Source organism: Poecilia reticulata, chromosome 9 (assembly GCF_904066995.2).
Source record: "Poecilia reticulata chromosome 9, P_reticulata-male-v2, whole genome shotgun sequence".
NCBI lineage: Eukaryota > Metazoa > Chordata > Actinopteri > Cyprinodontiformes > Poeciliidae > Poecilia > Poecilia reticulata.
The window spans coordinates 19,471,454-19,494,759 of NC_088838.1; the positions used below are offsets into that span (position 1 = coordinate 19,471,454).

Below are 23,306 nucleotides of genomic sequence, written 5' to 3' on the forward strand. Positions count from 1 at the left end.
AAGTGATTCTTTTGTTTCTTTGCCTTCATTTCTTGTAAATTACTTTAAATTACTGTATGTATGACTAGTTCTGTGCAAATACATTTGTCTTGCCTTGCCTTTGCAAAGCATGCTCTCGACATTAGTAATATTGTGCCCGTCTCAATATTTAATGTATGTGACAATTAAAGCTCAGGTCACTTCCAAAACTTAATCCGAGGTGTCTAACCTCTTTTTCCTCCTTTAAAAAAGAGACTTTTTAATAAATTATTATATCCCTCTTTTAAATATAATTTCCTCTAGCAATAATTTCAGTTATGTTTTTGTCAAACTGTGAAAAAGTTGCATCATTTTTACAATCAAGTTTCTCAAATGGCAGATTTGAGAGACTCGATTGATTTTTTTTTTTTTCTTCTGTTTTTAGGAGCAGCCTTACAACAGACAATTCTACTAAATGCTGTGTCAATTTCTTGCTGTAATAAGATATCAATAATAGTTAAACCATCTAAAAATGTTTAAACCTTGATAATAACATGTCTGAGTCACTCGTTATTTGTTCATATTAATAAATTCCACTACCAGTTTATGCTTTAGTATCAGGTTTTAATAATTAATTAACCCTGAAGTATTTCAACAGGCACACTGCCTACTTGTGCCCAATATACACCTCCCTATAATTTATCCCAGTTTTGGTGACATGTAAGATGACACTTGTTTTATATTTAATATAATATTTTTGTGGCGTGCCATTTGATTCCAGGTATAAAGTATGATGCAGAAAAGGAGGAGAAGCAGCTACAGGAGGCTCGTCAGAGGGAGCTCGATCGAATAGAGGAGACAAAACTCAAGGCTGCAGAACAAGGTCAGAGTTCAGCTTCGACTTTTAAAGAGAGATGTGTGTGTGTTTCTGTCTAACGATATTTATCTTCAGATAAAGACATTTTACAGTTTCAGTTTAAAATGAGCTAAGCCAGCAGAGGTGAAAGCGAAACTAGAAAGTAATTTATCAAGCAGGCATCACTGATTAACCCAGATATGATGACATATTTCAGCAGCAGCATGCAGCTGCTCATCTCCTTAAGGCTACTACTTTTAATTAGAAATGTAGGCTACATGTTGTTTGAGCAGCATTTGTCTTGTGTTTCTGCAGATGCTACAGATCATAATGGCAATTTACAGCTAATGTATCAAACCTCAGAATGTAAATCCTCGACTGCAAATAAATACAAACCCAGTTCCAATGAAGTTGGGACGTTGTGTAAAGCACTAAAAAAAGCAGAATGCAATAATTAATAAATCCTTTTGTACCTATATGCAATTTGTAGTTGATTTGAAGCAATAATTTTGTAAAACCTTGGGAAACTTTGAGATTGGTAACTGGCCCGTTCCAGTGAAGAGGTTTTTGACATTATTATTTTATTTTCACCTGTCAGGTTGAAGGTAAAACCTGACAGAAAAAAATGTTCAGAACAAATACTCAAAATTGTTTGTGTTTTCACAGAGAACACAAAGCTGGAGAAGCAGGACACCTTTGTGGAAAAGCTTGTCACACAAGTGATCAAAAACCTACAGATCAAGATCTCCAACATCCATGTTCGCTATGAGGATGATGTGAGTATTTTAGCTAAATATCAGTAAAATGACTTTAATTCTCTACAATGGCTTGCAGGGATGTTAATAACAATGTATGTGTTTGTCTCCTCAGATCACTAATCCAAACTGCCCTTTGTCATTTGGAGTGTCGCTTAAAAACCTCAGCCTTCAAGTAATTTATTATTTCTTTTGTTATAATATAATATAATATAATATAATATAATATAATATAATATAATATATGCTTTTACAGACAGCTGATAATCACTGGAAACCCAGTTTGCTAGATGAACACTCCAAGCTTTTCTTCAAGGTAAGAAATTGTACTAAACTTTTTTCCGTCACGTTTAAACGGATATTTCTAGGAAGTGCTTCTTGTGTTGTTCTGCGTACTATTTGCTAACCGCTATAATTCCAACCAGTCAGTTTAGTTCTCAGAAACATTTTTTAGTTTTTATTGGCGCTGGGCTCTGGACCAAAGCTCTAGATGTCAACTCTATGCATCATCATCAGTAAACAGCTCCGTCGCTCCTCATGACTAAGTTGTTTGTATTTTGCTTGTCATCAGTTGGTTCAGCTGAACAACTTGTTTGCCTACTGGAATGTCAACTCGGTTCTCTTCTCTAATCACAGTCCAAATGAGGCCCTGGTGAGTCACTGGATTGTCTTAACCTGCTCGAATTTACCGTAGTTTTCTTTTTAATTGGACTTTGCACAATTTAAATGTCTTTTGCAAATGATATTGAAATGCTTTATTTGATCTTTAGGAAAAGACTGATGTGAAACTAGAATGTAAAAAAGGAATAAAAAGTCACATTAATAGAGATGTTGTTTTCTGATTTTATAGCGATGTCTGCAGAACAGCATGGAGATCAAACCCTCTGTTCCTGTCAGCCATGACTTCAGTGAGTGAGCCACTGCCTCCTGTTTTGTAATATATTTACAGTTCATCTGATTAAACCTAGCAAAGTTATCTTTTCAGATTATTTCTTCAGTCTGCGTATGATTTACACCACATATACCTCAAACTCTAATGTACTGTGCTCAGATTTTATGTGATAGACCAGCACAGAACTGTAACCAAATATACTTTTCTAAAATTTGTGGTGATAACGTACCAAAATTTAAAAACTTTTAAGACAAATAAAAGTTTTGGAAAGCACTGTATATGTATGTAACATACATTTAATCACTACCACTAGTGAATACTTATAATCCATAGATTATAAGCAAATATCATAAACATTATTTTTGTAATTTTTCTTTCCACCACTAGTATAAATTTTTTAAATTGATTATTCTTGTAAAAGAGAATAAGAGGAAATATGTTCCATATGGTTAGAAATCCATGCCCCTTTATTTATACAAAATCAACTGTGCTAAAAAAAATGTTTTTTCTTTTTGCCTGTTTCCAGTCTTTCGTCCTATATCTGCAAATGCAAAACTGCGAATGAATCCAAGATCAGATGTGGATTTCTCTTCTCCTAAAGTGGACCTGATGGTCAACCTCAGCGAAGTGGCTATTGAACTCAACAAGCCTCAGGTTAGTGCGTCTCTATTCAGGTCAGGTCTGTGCAAGTTGACTGGAAAATCCTAAGGCAAATAAAGACGTTTAAGGTAAACAACACTGGATGATAAGATCGCGCTCTGCTGCCTTGTAATCACCGACTTCTTGTCTTTCCAGTACATTAGCATTTTGGAGCTGCTGGGCTCAGTGGATATGATGTCACGAAATCTGCCATACAGGAAGTACAGACCCCAGGTCCACATTCACAGAAATGCTCACATATGGTCAGAATACATCTGAGTGCTTTTTACCACCACTGCTTGCTGCACACCTACTGTTACTGACACAAATGCTTTTATGTTCCTGGATTTTAGGTGGAAATATGTGATCACAGGCATCTTGGAGGTGGATGTGAAGCCTCATCTCCACATGTGGTCATGGCAACACATCCGGTGCCACCGGGAAACAGTGAAGTGTTACAGAGAGCTCTACAAGAAGAAGATCACCAGCAAAAAGCCCAGTGTGGAACTGCTCGAAAAGCTGGAGGTGGGACAGGGATGAACTGCGTTTAAATTAGTTTTTAACTTCTAGTAGGGGATTGCTTGAGAAAAATTTCAAGCTTTGTCTTCATAGAATAAAATGCACAGCCAACTAATTTTTTGATTTTGATGTATAGTTGATGCTTATACATACTTTTCTTTTTTTGCTGAGTTTATTGCCTTAGTTTATCACAATTTATTTAAAAAAGAACATTTGATTAATGCTCATTTATTGCAATAATTACATTAAAAAGAGTTTTAATTGTGATGATTTTCGTTACTCCCAGGCTACACAGAAATCTTTAGATATTTTCAACATCACATTGGCGAGACAACAAGCTGAAGTGGAGGTAAGAACCTGGGGTGTTTTATATTTGTCATTTTCTGACAGGTACAATGTATCTGTGCAGGAATTTCCATGAATTCATTGAGACTTTAAAACTAGAGAAATATTTTCTGATCATGTGAAACAGTTACAACAACTCCCTCTTGTTGACGTGTAGATTTTGTCACCTACACTCATCAGGCATAACATCATGACCAGCCAACAGCTCCTACTGTTTGCTTCAGTAGGAGCAAACAGAAATTGGCTCTGTTTGCTCCTACTGAAGAGCAATGTTACACAGACTATACATTTGGTATGTTTCAGAGTTTTCTTATGATTCTTCCGCAGGCGAGCAAAGCAGGACTGCGCATTTATCGTCCAGGGAAACAGATGGAGGAGGAGGAGTCTCAGGGTTGGCTTAGCTGGATGTGGAACTGGGGAGGCGAGGCTGAGGCACAGACCAAGGAGGTCAAGACTGGAAGTAAGTCTCAAAACCAAACATTGAGTAGGGCAGTGGAGGGGAGCAGAAGTTGAAGTTAGAAGCCTCGTAAAAGTGTCACATATATACATTTTGTCAGTAAATATTTTGTTTTTAATGTCACTGCTGTCAGAGTTGACACCTATTAACACAAATTAAATAACACATGAAAGACAAGAGAGTTGGATTCTTTTGCTTACTCGTGAGAACAGACAGAGATGTGCTTTCAGTTACAATCTCCCACCTCTCTGAAAGCACATTTGCCTGCCCTTCTCTTTTTATTGTTTTTAGGATCCCTAATCACAGAGAGCGCTGAAACTCTAAAGGGAGGGGGAAAAACACTTCATCACATAGTTACAGCGCCAATGATTAACTAACAACACAATCTATCTTGAACTAGATTATCTAGTTCCTTACACAGGGTCCAACAGAGCAAGTCGTACATCTTCACGGCGATGGTTTTACAGCTATCCAACAGCTCAAAAGGCTGTAAAAAGCTGCTGTCACTGCTCTTCTTCAGAGAGGCCCTCTGACAAAGAAATCAGAGTAATTAACAATACAGGAACATTTCTAAAAAGATGAAACTAAACAAATAACAGCCTATAAGTCAAGAACATTATAAGGGAATACCAAACCATAAACATTTGATAATATAATTTACCAAGCAACTGCCTTTTTACATTTTGTCTCTCTCATTTTCTTTGTGTCAGCATTTGATGGGTTGTTTACTGTGGATGAGAAAGCCAAACTTTACACTGCCATCGGATACAGTGAAACTGCAGCAAACCCCAACCTGCCAAAGAACGTGAGTCACTTCCCTCTGAAATCACCTCACTCGTTTGTGATGGTTGGGTTTTTTCAGAAGAATATCAAAACTACCTTAGAGAGCTAAGTGTGTTAGCAGCCCTTTTAAAACAGTTGCCAAATTCAACTTCATTTGAAGGGAAATTAAAATAGTTGTAAAATAATACTATAAGCATTTTAACATACAGGATGTGTATGTTAAGATGACGACAGTTTCGGCATGTAACATCTAAACATGTTACATCTGTTTCTCAAATTCTCTCAAATTACATTTAAATTCTCTCTAATTAAATTTAAAGCTCTAAATATGAATATTACAATGGGACATTCAACTAGTAACATGTGATTGTTTATTTTCTATTCACCTTTTAGAGTAAATATTAGTTTTTGTACAGTCTTTATTCAGCCTGAATGCCACTTGGTTATTGTCGAATGTAATATTTTTACCATTAACATCAGCACCAGAGAAGAAACACTCTTCTAAACTAAAAAACTATTTTGATGATTTCTTTCCAGTGTAATAAAAAATGAAATGGTTTATATATATATATATATATATATATATATATATATATATATATATATATTCTTTAGCACACTCATTTTAGTTAAACGTTAATCAAGCGACTGCAGTTAAAACAGCAGCTGACAGTAACGTGTGCATCCTTGATACAAATATTAATTGTTATGTCGTTGCTTTTAGTTTGAGGACATGAAGGTCAATTTCCACATGGAAAAACTGTCTGTGTCCATCAAAGATGAGAGAGACAAAAATGAAATCATCAAACTGACCGTGGGGGAGCTAAAGTCCACCCTCACACAGAGACCCGGAGCACAAGCCATTAAGTAAGTCAAGGCTTTTATTTTGTTCTCATTTGTACTTGTTCTACTTCAAATTATCTTTTTGTGATTTTAATTTATCTGTAACCTGATCAGATCGTTTCTCTGTTGGACCTTTTTTATTAGAGTCACAGCCCAGCTTAGTTTGTTTGAGGTCACTGGTCTGGCCGCTAAGCGTCCGGCACCAACCCTCCTTTCATCAAGAAAGGCGGCCACAGGAGCAGGAACCCCGCTGCTTTGCTTCCTGTTTGAGACCAACCCTCTGGATGACAGCGCCAACCAGAGGCTCCACGTTGAGTCACAACCACTGGAGATCATCTATGATGCAGTGAGTGATGCTTTCCAGACTGCTGGTGTGATGTGGTGTGGTGTGTGTGTGTGTGTGTGTGTGTGTGTGTGTGTGTGTGTGTGTGTGTGTGTGTGTGTGTGCGTGTGCGCAACATCATTACCGTCACCTAAGGTTTTTTCCATGCTGTTACGTCTTATCCGGAAATGTGAATTAATTTTATGTGACACACCAGCATAAGCAATGCATAATTATGAAGTGGAATCATAACGATGGATACTCCTGACTAAACACCTATTGCTGCAATTACAGTCGCAAGTGTTTTTCAGTATGTTTCTACCGGTTTTGCATGTAGATGGATAGACAGCACATGTCCACAAAAATTTTGAAGTCTTACCACGTATTCTCAAATTGATTTATTTCAGAGCTTTGACTAGGCCAGTCTTGTTTTCTTCCTTAATACTTCTTTAGGGACTTCCCTGTATTTAGTTAATCTCATAATTTTGATATTGACCAGCTTGTTTGTTTCTGTTGAAAAAAAGCATCCCCACAGCATGATTCTGTTCAGGAAGATGCACTGTTGGTTTTCTGCGTGGCACAACTTTTTGCTTTGTGGCTTTTTTTCAAGAGAAAGAAGATAGAGCATGGCACTTTGCTTCTGAACTGTCTGCTGTGTTCCTTGCTCTTCAGGATGCTGGTTGTTCAGAAACTATATCAAAAGGCCCTTTACTTTCACAGAACAACTGTATGTATTGAAGAGATTTGATTGTACAGTGGTGCAGTCATTTCTAAAGGAGTTGGGTTCACTAGATTTCATTTAGGATTTTAAAGAGTAAAAAGGCCCAAATGCAGATGTTTGCTGCACTTCAGATTTTTATTTATAAATCATTTTCATTAGCCATGGATCCTTTGCCCTCCACTTTGAGATTATTTGTTGTCTTGTGCTGATGTATCACAGAAAATCCTAAATACTCAACATTGAAGCCAGTCATTTTATTGTGAGAACATGTGGAACAGTTCAAGATGTATTCAAACCCTCGTCAGGTAGTGTAATAAGTCTGTTTATTAAGTGTTTTTGGTCTTTTTGTGTAGATAACTGTGAACAACATGTCAGAGTTCTTCAGGCCTCCAGATGACCTGCAGCTGGATGAGCTCACCAACGCCACCCTGATGAAACTGGAGCAGTTCAGAGACCGCACTGCCACTGGTGAGCCGCACATATATTCACAAATATATGGGAATAGCCTGATCCCAGCTCTCTGATGGCTGCATGTTTACATTCCTTTTTTTCAGCTGAATTTTGTGTTTGTGGTGTCTGCAGACACTAAGCATGTCTTAAGCATTGAACAAACTCAGGATTCAGATTATATGATTCCTGTTTATTTTATTTACAATGTTGTCTTCTGGCTGTTGCATATTATTATTTTCTTTTTTCATCCAATCGTTTCTTCAGTCTTTAATGTTCATTTATTCATTTAGTTATCACATCATTACTCTGATTCATCCTTCAATCCTGCTTTCTTTACTTCCTTGCTCAATCCTTCAGTTTTTCTTTTCTACCTTCAACCCTTCCCTATTTTATTCAACACTTACATCCATCAGTCAAGCCTTCTGTCCTTCTTTCTTTCCTTCCATCTTACATTCCTTTCCTTCATTAAGTCTGTTCTTTTTTCCTTCAATAAAATTGTACATCATCTTACACCCCCTTCATTTGGGGGTGTAAGATGATGTACACTAACTGAGTTAGTTTAACATTAACTAGTTAGTTTAGTTAATGTTAGTTTAGTTAAAAACTAACTCAGTTTAACATTAAACTAACCAAATAAACAAATATGTAATTCTTTCTTTTCCATTTTTCTTACATAAGAGTAAAACAAAACCTCATTGTGTTGAGTCATTTAAATATTTCCAAGTACAGGACACTGAATACTAAATTTGTTCTGTCATTTTTAATAAAATCCATCTTTCCTTCCTTCTAGTTATCCATAACTTTTTTTCTTAGTAATAAAGAAAGCAGTATGAATCAAAACTACCTTTAGATTATTTTTAAACTCTTTAAGCTTTGAGCAGTGAGTAATGAACTGATTGTTTCATCATTTAGGTTTACTGTACGTGATCGAAACTCAGAAAGTTCTCGACCTGAAGGTGAACTTGATGGCCTCCTACGTCATCATTCCACAGACCGGCTTTTACGACGGAACCCAGAACATTATGCTTTTGGATCTTGGTCATTTCAGGGTCAGAAGATGTCAAAAAAAAAAAAACTAAAGATGAGTAAATGTGACTGGAAGAGCAGATTTGAACTTCCTCTTCTATGGCTTTTAGATGTCCAGTTTGAGCAAGAAGGATCTGCCGCAGCTGACAGTGGGTTCCAGCAAAATTGAAGACATCATGTCCAGAGCGTACGACCACTTCGATGTTCAGCTCAGCAGCCTGCAGCTGCTTTACAGCAAACCAGGTACTCACAGCAGAAACAAGTAAATCCTTCATTTAGTCACCATTCGTCATCTTGCAGTCACAGATATCAGGATATACCAACATTTTAATAAGTTACCATTTTAAAACGTTTTACATTTACCCTTTAAAAGTTCCTACAATTGAAAGTCCTTTTACATAAGGTATCAGAGAATGTGATAGTGGATTCAGAATCTGCTTTGGGTCTACGAAGCACTGCCCCTCCCCCATCTGTTTCTGTGCTCTGCCACTATCTTGGCTTAAATGAGGTTACAGACACTAACTTGACTATTTGGAAGGAAAAGATACAGATAATGATAAAGTCGAAACCTAGCTGCCTGTAGCATCTAACCAGCCCCAAATGCCATGTGAGTGTTTGTTTCTGCAGACATGCAGCTGTACACCTGTACTGTGTCTGATAAAAGACCAGCTAGTTCCAGGGTTTACAGTGTGCAAATGTCAAACTTAAGTCCTGTAGTGCGTTATAGGAAAGTATGCACACTGTGTTGTCTATGTTTATTAATGCTGGTCCCTCGAGACCCATTGTATATTTGTAAAATTTAATTATGATCACAGAATTGAAAATAAAATGTTTTTTAATATTTAATAGAGTAAAAAGACATGTGTAGATGTTTTTATCTTTTATAAAACACACCAGACATGTCCAAGACTGACTTTCAAATATTAAGGGGGTGTATGTTACACCACTGCTTAAAAATATTTTTAGTTCTGAAAAACATGTAAAACCATGATGTGGAAACACACAGTCACTCTTCTTAATCAGTGAATATCATTTTTTTTCGTCTTACTCTAAAAAAACCCAGAACAGCTTACTATATATAGCATATGTGTTGAATGAGGAGAAAAATAAAGAGGCTGTGATTATCTGCAGATGGTGACTGGAAAAGAGCTCGCAAACAGAAACGGTCTCCACTCCACATCCTGGAGCCTGTGGATATGAAAGTGGTTGTCAGCAGGGCCATGGTTGTGACCGACACACGTATGGCAAAGTAAGTGTACAGTTCTCTTTGCTACACAGTAAAGAGGTGAGCTGTTGTTTGTTGTGTGCTCACAGATGATAAGATTATATTTCAACCCGGCAGCAGGAAACAGTGCAGAATTACAAGATTGCAGGAAAATAAAATATATTTTATGTATTGCCAAATATGCTTTGAGTGATGATATTTTACTGAAGGCTAAAGTCTGTCAACCACACTGTCAGTCTGGCTGCAGGTTGTGAAATTTTGCTACAATTCTTGTGTTTTAGGTATAAAATGTCTGGCGAACTCCCGCTGTTGTCGCTTCGAATTTCTGACAACAAACTCCGAAGTGTTCTGGAGCTGGTGGACAGCATCCCACTGCCTGAGAGCAGACCTGCAGCCCGCAGCACTGCTTCTTCTACAAGGGTAAGAGAAAATCACCTACCTGGGGGGAACACTAACTCTTTTGGGAAAGTCTTTGCTGTCATTTTTTAATAACTAGCATGTCATTGAGATGAGCCTGATCGATTTTTTTATGTGTTTGCTTCCTCAGCAGAAGCAGTCGTTCACTCCTCAGCTCGCTGCGAGAAAACACATGAGTTTAGTCGACCAGCGTTCCTCGATCATTTTTGAGTCCTGTGAGACCATCAGCATCGCCTCTCTGGGTGAGACACAGCAGGAGACTCTTGAACAATTAGCAGCGATATACTCTGATGCAACAAGTTTCACCTTACATGAAAAAAAACAAAATCTGAAATCCCAGCTTACATTACCATCTGTATATAAAGGGGAACCTGTTCCACACGATGTAAAAAAATAAAATACGGTAGCTGACTAATGTAGTTTTTTTTTAAAAAATCTGATAGGATCACAGGAAGATTTGTTCTATGACGCCCCCAGCTCTCCGATCGGAGAGAAGGCGTTCTTCCCGGACAATCCCATGCCGCTGCGCTACGCCGATTTAAGCAAAAGAACAAATCTAATCAAAGAAGATCCTCAGAAGAACATGACTGACTTTATAATGAGATTCGAGATCAATGAGGTAAAAACGATTTTGCAACCAATAGGTAATTTGACGTTTTTGTTACAGAGAAGTTTTATAATAATTGACATTCAACACTGGTAAAAAGCAGGTGCATGATTGTTAAATTAGTGTGAACTTCTAGATAACGCCTTGTATAGTAAATCTGCAAAGCAATTTTTCCATTACTTTCTCCTGTCCTAGTAAACTTGCATGCATATAGTGTATATTTATTCTTGAACGTCGCCCTGGCTTTGTAAGACACCTTTTAGAGGTCGGCGTTATTTGTCTAACATATGTCTTCTTTGTCCTCTCATTTGTTCTTCCATGTTTCAGTTGTCTGTTCAGCTCTGTCGTCTGTCTAGAGCTCAGGAGATCGTCGTTCTCCAGCTGGACATCGAGGGTCTGGGCACTGAGCTGACGCTACGCACCTTCGACATGACGTCAAACACCTTCCTGCGCGAGATCTGCCTGAAGTGTCCCGAATACATGGGTCAGTAAATGATTCACTCAACTTTATGTCAAAACTAACAACTAGATATTAGTTATTATAGTGTTGTTCTGATGCTTTGTTTCAATCCTCTGTGTAGATTCTGAAGACAAGCAAGTCCAGCTGATCACCACTTTAGACAACTCAGAAGTTGACCTTCTCACCTTGGAGTATATCAAAGTACTTTATTCCACTCACATTAAAGCAGAATAAATTCATTTGAAGCCAGATGTTTACATACATCCCATAGAGAGACTCAACCTTTTCTTTTTAGTGTCTGAATTTAAATTGGACTAAACTTTTCTGTCAAACAAATTTCCAGCCTGCTGAGTAGGAAGTTTGTGGAGGAAAAACCAAAGCATGTTTCCAAAGTCATACAGCTTAAAAAGCTAATTTTACCAAATATCAAGGATCCTGTATGTTGACATCTGAATAAAAACAAGTACATTTCAAAATCTATTTACCAAATAAATTTAATTGTCGTAGTCACAAATGACACTGGAAAAGTTTAGTCTGATTTAGTAATTAAAAAGAAATTGTGACCTATTATACAGTGTGTGTAACATCTGTTTTCAATTGTACGTTCAAAATGGTAATAAACAATATTATTAATTGTCTCTTTCTTCTAGGCGGATAAAAATGGTCCTGAGTTTAAGTCTCAGCATAACAACACAGAGCAACTCATTAAGGTGAGAAATAGAAGACAAACATTTGTTTTCCAAATGTTATACAGTAAATATGTTCAAAATGCTCAGTTATGAACTCAAGTTTTGATGAACTTTCATTAAACAGTAAACATTGACCATAAAAGTTAGTTTTGACACCCATCAGAAATGAAAAGAATTGCAAAATTCTCATTATCTGAAGTGACATAATTATTAATTAAGTTAATAATAATTAAGTTAAGTTAAGTTACATAGTTATATGCCTTCATCTGGCCTGCACCAAAGCCAAAAATAAAAAAGAGCAATGAGAACACAGTGCTGTTTAACCTGCTTAAAAACTGGCACTTTTTGGTTTGATCCATTTAATAAACAGGAAAAATAAAAAAGGATTTTCATCAGTATTTGATCTGCTGATCGTCAAATCAAAACTGGTTGATTGATTGCTGTATGTCTAATTTTTGAGCATAAATTGTCCCCTTATTACAGAGCTTGTTATTTTATCAAAATTCTTGATTAAAACTGTCTCCTTGTCAGGTGGCGTTTTCGTCTTTGGACGTTCATCTGCACACGGAGGCTCTCCTCAACACCATGAGCTTCCTCAGTAACCTCCTTCCTCCATCCAGTAAGAAGGAAGGAGGGCCAGAGGAGCTGCCCACCATCCCAGAGGAAGAGGAGGCTGAGGCAGGGAAAGAGGAGGAGAAGAAGGGGGAAACAGCTGTAACCAAGAAAAGAAGTATGTACTTTTACACATTGTAATGTGAAAAAAATATAGATGATGTTTCAGTGCTGAATATCTTTCATCTGCTGTATTGAAAGTATCGCCAAGTGTTGTTTGTTTCATTTTAGTGTTCAGGCTTCCCTCTGTAATCCCTCAACCTTCTTTTTTTCAGCGTCCAAAAGCTCAAAGTTTGCAGACGTGGTGAATCTTCGCGTGAGAGCCGATCTGCGCTGCTTGAAGGTGTTCATTCGGGGACAGAAAGCTCGGATATCAGAGATAAGTATTGAAGGTATGTGAGAAATTGCATTACACAGCAGTTCTTCCAGATCGAGCTAAGAGCAGAAATGCCTTCCTTAAATTTGTTTTATTGTATCAGATGATGAGAAATCCTCTTTAGGTCCAGATTTAAAAAAAAAAAAAGTATTTACTACAGGTTTTCTGTTGACTCAACTAGCTTAACTTTCCTAATATCTTCTGGTTTTGCTTTTGTAAAGAAATTGTTCTCAGTGTGTTATTGTCTTGACTCCTCAGGTCTGGTTACTGATGTCATGATGAGGAAGAAGAACATGGAGATCCTGGCCAACCTAAAGAGCATTGTGATCCTGGACTGCAACAAGGACGCCTTATACAAGAAGGTACATGATGCTGTTGTTGACTTTTCTGACATTTTTATTTCTGTATTGCTCTTATAGAGAAGCATGAACTTAAGTCTCTCAAATTGTTATGGTAAACAGGCGCCATTTGAGATCACACCTGTTTTAACCTGAGATTACACAGGGCCTAAATTCTGTCACCAGCTCATTTCTCTCCATAGCTGTACTATCAGGCCGATTGAATTGCAAATTTTTCAGTTCACTTCTTCTTATACGTCTACTTTGTCCCCTGTAGGTCACTGATTACTTACAGTTTGCTTCTATACAGTTTTATGAAAATCTTACCTGTTATATTTCCCTTCTTTTCAGGCTGTCTCTATTGCAGATAAGCAAGTTTTTGCCTTCAGGATGTTGAACCACACAGGGGCAACAGAAGGAGATGCCTACCTCGACATGTCTAAAGTTGACACGTCTGTCACACTGGAAGTCGGCTGCATTGAGGTCATTTTCCTCAACAAGTTTGTCTCCTCCATCCTGGTAAGTATCACTTCACTCTGAACTGATCTTGGGTTTGACTAGAGCATCATTACTGGATTTAAAGTTACTCTCCACTTATTCTTCCTTTCAGGTATTCATTAATAATTTCCAGGAGGCGAAGGAAGCCCTCGCCGAGGTGACGGTTCAGGCTGCAGAAAAGGCAGCCTCTGGTGTGAAGGAGCTGGCAGAGAGAAGCACTCGAATCGCTCTCGACGTCCACTTCAACGCGCCGGTGATTTTCCTCCCCCAGTCTTCCTCCTCTTCAAACGTCATCGTTTCCGATCTTGGCTTCTTGTCCGTAAATAACCGCTTCATCAAGCAGCCGTTTAAAGGCAACGCTGCAATCCCGCCGGTTGTGGATAAAATGACCGTGAAACTGACTGACCTCAAGATGTACAGGTCTGAGCCGAAAGTGTGACTGCCCACAGATGGAGTCTACACACATCCAATACTTTTTTATTCATCATTTTAAGGAACTGTTGTGATGCTTTTGCTTTCAGAACCACTTACAAAAATGGGAAATTCGAAGGCGAGACTCAGCTGCTGAAGCCGGTCAGCCTGGACCTGGAAATCCAACGAAATCTTTCGGCCAATTGGTACCACAGCATCCCTGATGTAGAGATCACTGCTCATCTAAAGCCTATGAGTGTAAGTGTTCATGTACAGCAGTAAGGACAAGCATCAAATAATAATTGATCAAAAATAAATTATTTATAATTCAGTATATTCACACAAGGTGAATATACTTTATTTCAGAAGTTCCCATCAGTTTCAAGCTTACGTTGAAAAATATGAATTATTAAAATGTTTTCTTTTTGATTATTTTCCATGTTTGCTCCTGACAGCTGATCCTCTGCCAGGATGACATGATTGTTGTCCTGAGGACTTTGAGCGAGAATCTGTCAGAGAAGTCCGAAGCTGTTCAGCCTCCAGCTGTTCTGCCCACACCGGACCACTCCTTCGATTCTGTGTCCAACAAAGAGTCCCAGGGCTCAGGAACCACCGGACCTACCAGCTGTAAGATTATGCCATTGTTTCTGAAAGTGCAACAGTTTAAAAAATATCTGCTTACTTGAGTTATAAGTCCCTAAAAACAGGCGAGTGCAGTACATGTTGTTAAGAAAGCTGGGTCGTGTGTAAATAAATAAACTTGATTTAAAATTTGAACGCTATGAGCATTTGTTCGATCGGTTAAATGGGTTATTGTCACCATCATAAGATCCCCTGATAGATTCTGAAATTTGAGAGGGTGAATATTATCGTCTGTTCACCGTTTTAACCCGTTGCGATTTTAACGTTACAGCAGGCAACACGGTGGTGATAGCTGCTGTGGTCGAGACCCAGAAACACAGCAAGCTCAAGACAACGCTCAAGCTGAGCTTCAAGTTCGACTCCATGACGCTGGTTCTGTTCACCCCTAATGAGAATGTGGTATGTAGACATACATACACACATGAAAACAATTACATCTGATTAATCTTTGGACGTCCTTGATTTACAGACCGGATAAAGATTGAATTTTTGAGATTCAGATGGATCAGTCACTGGTTCAGGTTGATCAAACTGAAAATTATCTTGTGCAGATTCCTTTGTTCAATAGATTCTCTATTTATCTCTCTTGTAACTTAATGTGAACCAAGATCCCAATTTAAACAACATATTTTGATTTGTTTTATAGATACAACACTTGGACTGCCATGATGAACAGCTGAAGTTGGCAGAGTTTACTCTGGGCACCATCTCCACTTCTGTCCACATGTTCTCTGACAGCTCCATGAAGGCATCGGTTCGACTCTCTACCTGCCTCCTAGATGACAAGAGACCAAGAATCAAGATGGTTACCTCAAGGTTTGAGAAAATAAACTGAGATATTTTATGGCCAGTTAGTGTCTTAATCTGTAATAACGTTATTATAGCCCTCAGAAGTTTAAGGAATAACAACAAAATAGGATGGAGAAACTGGTGAACTGCAATTACCACAAAGACTTAAAAAATTGCAGCCATTTTTCTTCATTGGGCTCCTCTAATCACAGTAACTTATGGAAACTCAAACCACATGTCGTATGTCGTCCTCCAGGATGATGGAACTGCGGCCCGGTGCCGAGCAGAACATGATGGTGGAGGTGAACTACCGACAGGGGCTTGATGGTACCAACATAGACACAGTGGTACAGGATGTGTACCTGTGTGCCAGCATGGAGTTCCTGCTCACAGTGGCAGATATTTTCCTCAAAGCCACCAAGGAGGGTTTTGCTCAGGGGCCACAAGCCAAAAGCAGCACTGGTGCTGGAGAAAAGAAGAACATTAATTCCTCCGTCACGTCTAAAGACTCGTGTGAGTTGATCTGTTAAAACTATTTCGGTGTTATTTTGACGTATAAGCAGCATTTATTAGTGATTTCTGTCAGTTTGGTCTGTCATCATCTGTGTTTTTTTTTTGCCAATTCTGGTTTCTGTTGCCACACACTAGAGCTGCAGAATATATCAATGAAATTTATTATCATACCAGTGTGTGCAACTTCGCAATTACGGGATGCAATATTTGGTAAAGCAGTTTATGGACCGGGGAATTAAAACTCTGCCAGTCAATCATACAGCTCATATTGTGCTCCTCCCTTTTTCATTGCCTGCTGTAGAAATATTTGGCATAAATTCAGAGGAAAGATTATTTTTCCATTCAATGCATGTGAAGCACTTGAGAAGTAGAGAGAATTGAGACTAGAAAAATATCAAATTTTTATATGTATATGTTGGAATCCTTTATATGATACTTCTATAAATTCCTCAGTTTGTTTTGAAGATATTTAAAGTAATTATCCACCCTGGACTTAGCCAGTGTTGTATTGCTGCTCTTTGTTGCTCTCCGGTACAGCTGCAGGTCCGGTGTCGAAGATGGAGATGACCGTTGTCGTGCGCAACCCAGAGATCGTGTTTGTTGCCGACCTGACGCGCACCGACGCCCCCGCCCTGGTGATGACCACATATTGTGAAGTGTCAATGATAAGTGGAGCAGAGTCAACAATGACCGCCTCCATCAAAGATATAAAGGTTTATATATTTCCTATGAATCCTTTCATATTCAGATTACAAATAAATAACTTTAGTATTTATGTGTGTTCAGGTTGTGGCATGCCCCTTCTTAAGAGAGATTAGGAAGAACAATGTGACCACCGTCCTCCAGCCGTGTCAGGTTCACTATCGGAGTTCTCAGCCTGCAGCAGGTCCTCAGGCTATGGAAGTTGAGATTAATGCTCTCTCTCTAAAGGTGCGTATTTCATTTGCAGTGTCACAAGCTGTTTTTTTCCTCCTCAAATCAAAATCATAAAAGTTTCTACTTTCTTCAAGCATTTTTCTCATTTCAAAAGTACATAATCTTTTGAAATATCTCTGTACTTGGTGAGAATACGTCTTGTTTCACATCCACTTTCCTAGTTTTATAACGCTAAACTGTTTTTTTTTTACATTTTACATGAAATAATGAAACCCCTTGAAGTTATTTTAATGCCTTTATTCTCTACAGTAAACAGGAATAGTGAAGCAGTTTTTATTATTCTTGTGTAATAATTGTCTTCCCAGGTATCTCCCGTCATTATCAACACTGTGATCACCATCCAGTCAGCGCTGACGCCGCAGGCTGAGACTCCTGAGGAGCAGGAGAGCCCCGTTCCTGTGAACCTGTGGGAGAAACGACACTGGAAGGAGCTCAAGCTTTGGTTCTTGGAAGAAGAGGGGGATGAAGACACAAAGTCTCTAACGCCACTCATTCCACAGGGAGAGTCCTTAAAGGTATGTATGACTTGCATTACTAAGCTTATTTGATTTTTGCCAAACTTTGCAAATGCTATTTTATTTATCTCTCTCCTGAGATCTTGATCTGTTCAAAAATCTGGCTATTTCTGGATGATTTTTTTGTTGTTGTTGTTGCTTTAAACACAGAATAAATATGCAAAGTTGGAGCTGAATGCTGTATTACCATCTTTGTGTTTGCAGTTGACCATAGGTTCAATCTGTGTGACTCTGGAAGCTGGGGTAGGACACCTCACCATCCCTATGCTTCTCGCCAAGTCCTCCTTTCATGGAGATGTGAAAAACTGGTCCACACTCATTAACCTCCAAAGCAAGCTCACCCTGGAGGTAAAATAAGTTATATAAAACTATTTCTCAGTGATAAATACTCCTCTAAAACGTTCTGAAAGTTTTTGTTGTGTTTTTAGGTTCACTATTACAATGAGATGCTGGGCGTCTGGGAGCCGCTGTTGGAGCCCTTGGAGGATGAGACAAGCGAACGCTTCAAATCTTGGACTCTAAACCTGAAGGTAGCGGGAACAATCCAGTCAAAGTAAATCCACATATACACACATACTGTGCCTTTACAGTTAAATGTTTTGCAACCAGATGAAGAAGAAGCCAGTGAATAGCCCTACCTTGTCAGATGAAGTGGATTACAACATTCCAGAGTATAGGACAGTAACTACCATCAGCAGTAAAGACCAGCTCAACATCACGCTCTCCAAGTGTGGACTCACCATGTTGAACAACCTGGGCACAGTAAGAGAAGCAGAGAAAGGCTTCCATCGTTGTCGCCTGCTTACGCTTGTGTTGTGAGCCCTTATCTGATTCATTCTTTAGGCGTTTGCAGAAGCTGCCAAGCAGACTGCAGAGTGTTTTCAAAAGGATGAAGCTCCCTTTGTGGTGAAAAACAGGCTGGGTCTTCCTGTCTCTGTGCGGCACAGTCGGATGTTTTCCCCCATCGGCAAGCAGAGCGATGGACACACTGTGAACCTGCAGGATGGCGAAAGCCTTGGGATGGACTACTCAGTCACGACACAGTCGGATCAGTTCTCAGCTATGACCTCGCTGAGTGAAAAAGACTACTACATACAGCCTGGTGAGTTGCCTGCTACTCTAGATCTGGATGAGTTGTATTTTTTTTAAACCCAGGTTGACTTTGTGTTTATCTTTATGTTTCTTCACACCTTGCAACAAACTTCATTCCACTTTTTCTCAAATCACAGACACAAACCTCTATTAGGAATCTTTGATAGAACCACACAGAACTGGAAATAATTGTGGAAATAAGTTGTAGCATCCCTTGTCTTTTCCAGTATTTTTTCACCAACTCGTCTAGTATCTGAATATTGCACACTTTTCATAAAAGTGTTTAGAAAAATCTTTGCACCATGTATAATTTGTCTTCCACTTGACAGCTAAACTTTACCTTGCTTTGGTCGATCACATAAATCTAATTAAATTAGTGGCTCTTATGTCTTATTTAGGAGGTTTACTACTGTAGGGAATACATTAGACAAAAACAAATAATTTAAAATACAATATTCCATACCTGTATCTTCCTTCTTATTGAGTCCATTTATCTAATAAAAAACATTCATTACTTATTATTGTCTCTATCCTGACTTTTAGCATCTAAAAAAAATTACTCTTTTTTCTTTTTTTATATATGTTTTTAGCTCCAGAGGGCCACACTTCCACCAGTGTGATCCCTCTGATCAAAGTGGGACGGGGTATGTACAGTGTCAGGCACGACAACTCAGGAGTCACTCGGTTCCTCGTCTGTCAGATTTCCTCTGTGGAGGGCAGCAAATACATCAAGATCCGCTCTCCATTTCAGGTACCTTGAAAGAAGAGAAAATTAGCTGTTTTCTTCAGATAATTCATGTAATCTTAGAAAATCACATAAAAATGCACAAGAGACCATCATTTATTGTGCATCTGTGATTTTTAAAATTTTTAATTTTCCATATTCTTTGCAGATTATCAATCATTTCACGATACCGTTCAACGTTTTTGAGGGATCAACATGTCTGGGAAAAGCTTCTCCGACTGAGGAGTTCTGTGTACCACTGGATTCATACAGGTGGGTGCCAAACCACAACCACCCTTCACATTCACAATCGTCTCTTCTTTCTAATCTCTGTTGCCCTCCTCAGGTCTGAGCTGAGCCTGCAGCCGATAACAGAGGAGACCGCCGAGGAAGACAGAAAACAGTTTGACGTGTCAGAGGGCTTCAGCTACGAGGACTTCTTCTATCCTAATCCAGATACTCGCCTGCAGCGGACGTGCCGTCGTCGTGGAGATGATTCTGGCGTCATGATGATCAACATGGTGCCAGTGAAAGACACAGTGACGTGCAAGGAGACGGGAGATATTGGAGAAAACTGTGACATTCCCTTTGTGCTTCACCTCTGGCCCTCTGTCCTGCTCCGCAATCTGCTGCCTTACCCTGTTGCCTACAAATTAAAGGTTGGATGTACCAGCATTTTTACACAGCGAAGCTTAACTTTACTAGATAGACCTGATTTTTGTCAGACTTGCAGAATCAAGCCCGGTTATGGGTTTGTAATCTAGTATTGTTTTTGTTTTCTGAGTTAATTTGGAATCATTTAATAAAGTGAAACAAAAAAAAAATCAGAAAATCAATTAAAGAAAACAAATCCTACAACATGAACTAGGCCAAAGGATCTCAAAAAACAACAGATCAGGTCCCGATTTAAAGAAATTTTAAAACTTATCAGACTCTTTGATGCCTGTCTTTAATCAAATACATTTTTACCAATAGGGGATAAAGGACAGTAGCCCTGAGGTTACGCTGGGTCCAGGCCACTCTGCTCAGCTTCACACTGCGGTCATCAACCAGTCAAGTCTTGAACTCCGGCTTCTTGATTATTTGGCTCAGGACTGGTCCTCTGAATACAGGTCCAACCTGCATATTTTATTTATTTGTACCTTTAAACCTGAGGTCACTGTTTCTCCTCTAAGTCAAAATAACTTGTTGTCTTGCAGACTCCGGAGTCAGCAGGAAGACATCACCTTCATTGTGTTCCAGTCTCTATGCGTCAATGAGGAAGATGTAGGAGATGGGTTGGAAAGGAAGAAGCCTGAGTTGGATATTGCAGTGCATGTTCAGTATGACCCTGGTCAGACTGTTGTTGCCATCCACTCTCCATACTGGATGGTGAATAAAACAGGGAGGTTGCTGCAGTACAAGGCTGATGATATTCACCGTAAACACCCTCTAGACTACGACATGCCGCTTCTCTTCTCCTTCAAGCCTCGCAATTTTCTGAGAAACAATAAGGTAGGAAGAAAAAAGACTACATTATTCAGTATTGTGCTTTCCAATACTGTTGTGACCTGTAATGTTACTTTTAATGCATCGTCAAGGAACATTGCTACATACATTGGTGTGACATCATGACATCACATAAGCCCCACCTTCATGCCAAAGCAAGTTTAACCCATCGGTTTTTATATAGCTACAAATACTCACACCTGTCAGAAGAGTTGCTGCTTTCCTGCTTTACTAAATGAGATTTTTTTTTTCCTCTCTCAGGTTCGCCTCATGATCTCGGACAGCGAGCTGTCAGACGATTTCTCTCTCGACACAGTTGGTAGCCATGGCGATGTGAAATGTAAAGGTAGATACAAAGACTATCTGGTAAGTCTTTGTTTTATTTGTTGAATTTCAAACATAAAGATTTTATCAGATGAGAAATGTCCCACTAACATTTATAAAGTGATAATTTAACGTCAATATGCTATTCTCTGAGCTTAAAAACATATTTATGGACTCATAAACATAAACAATCTGAGTGATAGGAGCATTATGTGTTTAGTCCATATTATTTAACAAAGGAGAATTATCAGAATTTATTGTAAATTTAGTGTAATATTGATATTGTTAAAGCTGCTATTATTACTGATATTAACATTTATGCTGCTGACTTCACTTTAATAATGCTGTATTGAAATGTTTATATTTTTTAACGCTTGATCAAATTAATGGTAAATTTCCTTACATCTCAAGTCACCACTTGCCAAGTCATCCTTCGTTCCCCATGATTGTGCAGGATGTAAACCCAGTTTTACATTTTTGTATAAAAATCCTTTTTAACATCTTTATTTTAATGGTTTTTGTTATATTTACAATTTTTGAGAACTTGAAGGTTGGGTTTTCATCAGCTGGAAACCACAATCTTTAAAATTAGGAGACATGAATAAAGTTGTTCAAATGTATTCTTTAAACAACTTTAAGATGTTATGTAATTTATCAACATTTTTCTGTAAGTTATGTTTTGTTTTGTACATAATTGCACATCATCATCGCCGTGTCTTGTATTTTGCTTGATGGCTGTCTTCTGCCAGGTTGGAGTGAAGATTGATACAAGCAGTTTCAGTCTGACCCGCATCGTGACCTTTGTACCGTTTTACATGCTGGTCAACAGTACCAAGCACAGGGTCTTTGTCTGTGAGGAGGGCCTGGAAAACTGGACTCAGGCAGAGCCAGAACAGGTCAAACTAGTTACTTAACTTTTTTTATTTCATGTTCACTAATGCCTGGTCTTTTAATAGCTTTCATATAAGGTCATGTTAAATTAAATTATATTTCTTTTTTTGTGTGTTTGTGCATTTCCCATAGGATACAAACATTTTCTTTTAGAAATTAGTTTAGTAAACCCTCCCGACCCCACTAAGGGACAAGGGTGTATAGAAAATTGATAGAAATTAGTTTAGTACTTCTGTCCTAATTTTTTTTGTCAAATTATTATTTTTATTTTATATGATAAGTTAAAAGTGGTTTATAAGTTTTTATTTTTATATGTTCTGTTAAAACAGTTTAGAAATACCAGCTTATGTGTTCAGGCATGGTTTTTTTTCTATGAATACTAAACTGCCTTCTTGGTTCTTTTGTTTTGTTTGTTTTTTTTACCCATATTTAGTCAGCTATTCCTTTCTGGCCCGAGAATGACACCAAGCGTCTGAAGATCAAATTAGAAGGATGTTTAGCGCCTCCCCAGACGATTAACTTCACCAAACGAGAGAACTGCTTGTTGCTGCATCTGGACAATTCTGTAAGTAATTACACAATCATTCGATCAGAGGATTAAAAGGACACGAGTTTGTTTCTTTTCTAACTTTGTGTTATTTAAGGTGGGCGGCATCATCGTCGATGTAAACCTGTCTGATCACTCGGCCACCATTCGATTCTCTGAGTACCATGATGGGGCGGCCCCTTTCCTCCTCATCAACCATACAAACGAACGTCTTCAGTTCAGACAGAGGTAGGACAACAGGAGAAATGCACACAGTGAAAAACATTTTAAGCCTTACAGTTTTATCGTCTGCTGCTTGATATTTAGTCAATGAAAGAACTAGGGCTGTCACTACAGGATTACAAAACCTAAGACAGTAACATTAATACTTCAACACATTTTTGTTTATAAAATTATCCTTACTTTTTAGAGTAACTTTCTAACAAAAGTTGCAACTTTTTTCCTCCAAATTATTGCTGTTTGATAGAAGAGTTCCCTGACTGAACTTTTGCCTGTAGGCCAGCTCTTTTTGTCTGTGTGGGCACTTCATGCATCGATTTCTAGTCATGAATCAGCTGCAGTTTTAGAAACAAACAGAAAAGCTTTGATCTTTAAGGGGGCATTATTATGTGAAATCGACTTTTTGAGCTTTACATTGTGTTATAAT

General features: G+C 38.4%; 1 protein-coding gene across 4 annotated transcripts in view; it reads left to right on the forward strand.

Moving 5' to 3' along the window:
- Positions 1-23,306, forward strand: part of vps13a (vacuolar protein sorting 13 homolog A) — a 41,660-nt gene that overhangs the window by 2,656 nt on the left and 15,698 nt on the right. For 3 of the 4 annotated variants that reach the window (XM_008418518.3, XM_008418520.3, XM_017306674.2), the window contains exons 5-54: positions 740-841; positions 1,481-1,590; positions 1,685-1,744; positions 1,826-1,885; positions 2,141-2,221; positions 2,420-2,477; positions 2,988-3,115; positions 3,257-3,363; positions 3,454-3,625; positions 3,906-3,968; positions 4,292-4,424; positions 5,132-5,226; positions 5,929-6,071; positions 6,192-6,393; positions 7,444-7,558; positions 8,453-8,589; positions 8,677-8,809; positions 9,698-9,815; positions 10,073-10,211; positions 10,339-10,450; positions 10,652-10,827; positions 11,143-11,299; positions 11,397-11,476; positions 11,926-11,985; positions 12,496-12,694; positions 12,852-12,968; positions 13,211-13,314; positions 13,642-13,809; positions 13,901-14,208; positions 14,310-14,457; positions 14,655-14,826; positions 15,113-15,240; positions 15,488-15,657; positions 15,887-16,143; positions 16,681-16,856; positions 16,930-17,073; positions 17,385-17,594; positions 17,799-17,942; positions 18,023-18,124; positions 18,204-18,356; positions 18,438-18,696; positions 19,277-19,437; positions 19,580-19,683; positions 19,757-20,069; positions 20,386-20,522; positions 20,610-20,904; positions 21,160-21,264; positions 21,972-22,118; positions 22,547-22,678; positions 22,758-22,888. In XM_008418518.3, the coding sequence (XP_008416740.1) occupies positions 740-841; positions 1,481-1,590; positions 1,685-1,744; positions 1,826-1,885; positions 2,141-2,221; positions 2,420-2,477; positions 2,988-3,115; positions 3,257-3,363; positions 3,454-3,625; positions 3,906-3,968; positions 4,292-4,424; positions 5,132-5,226; positions 5,929-6,071; positions 6,192-6,393; positions 7,444-7,558; positions 8,453-8,589; positions 8,677-8,809; positions 9,698-9,815; positions 10,073-10,211; positions 10,339-10,450; positions 10,652-10,827; positions 11,143-11,299; positions 11,397-11,476; positions 11,926-11,985; positions 12,496-12,694; positions 12,852-12,968; positions 13,211-13,314; positions 13,642-13,809; positions 13,901-14,208; positions 14,310-14,457; positions 14,655-14,826; positions 15,113-15,240; positions 15,488-15,657; positions 15,887-16,143; positions 16,681-16,856; positions 16,930-17,073; positions 17,385-17,594; positions 17,799-17,942; positions 18,023-18,124; positions 18,204-18,356; positions 18,438-18,696; positions 19,277-19,437; positions 19,580-19,683; positions 19,757-20,069; positions 20,386-20,522; positions 20,610-20,904; positions 21,160-21,264; positions 21,972-22,118; positions 22,547-22,678; positions 22,758-22,888 (7,225 nt within the window). The remainder of the gene's footprint in view (positions 1-739; positions 842-1,480; positions 1,591-1,684; positions 1,745-1,825; positions 1,886-2,140; positions 2,222-2,419; positions 2,478-2,987; positions 3,116-3,256; positions 3,364-3,453; positions 3,626-3,905; positions 3,969-4,291; positions 4,425-5,131; positions 5,227-5,928; positions 6,072-6,191; positions 6,394-7,443; positions 7,559-8,452; positions 8,590-8,676; positions 8,810-9,697; positions 9,816-10,072; positions 10,212-10,338; positions 10,451-10,651; positions 10,828-11,142; positions 11,300-11,396; positions 11,477-11,925; positions 11,986-12,495; positions 12,695-12,851; positions 12,969-13,210; positions 13,315-13,641; positions 13,810-13,900; positions 14,209-14,309; positions 14,458-14,654; positions 14,827-15,112; positions 15,241-15,487; positions 15,658-15,886; positions 16,144-16,680; positions 16,857-16,929; positions 17,074-17,384; positions 17,595-17,798; positions 17,943-18,022; positions 18,125-18,203; positions 18,357-18,437; positions 18,697-19,276; positions 19,438-19,579; positions 19,684-19,756; positions 20,070-20,385; positions 20,523-20,609; positions 20,905-21,159; positions 21,265-21,971; positions 22,119-22,546; positions 22,679-22,757; positions 22,889-23,306) is intronic. The other variant, XM_017306673.2, reaches the window with a different exon arrangement.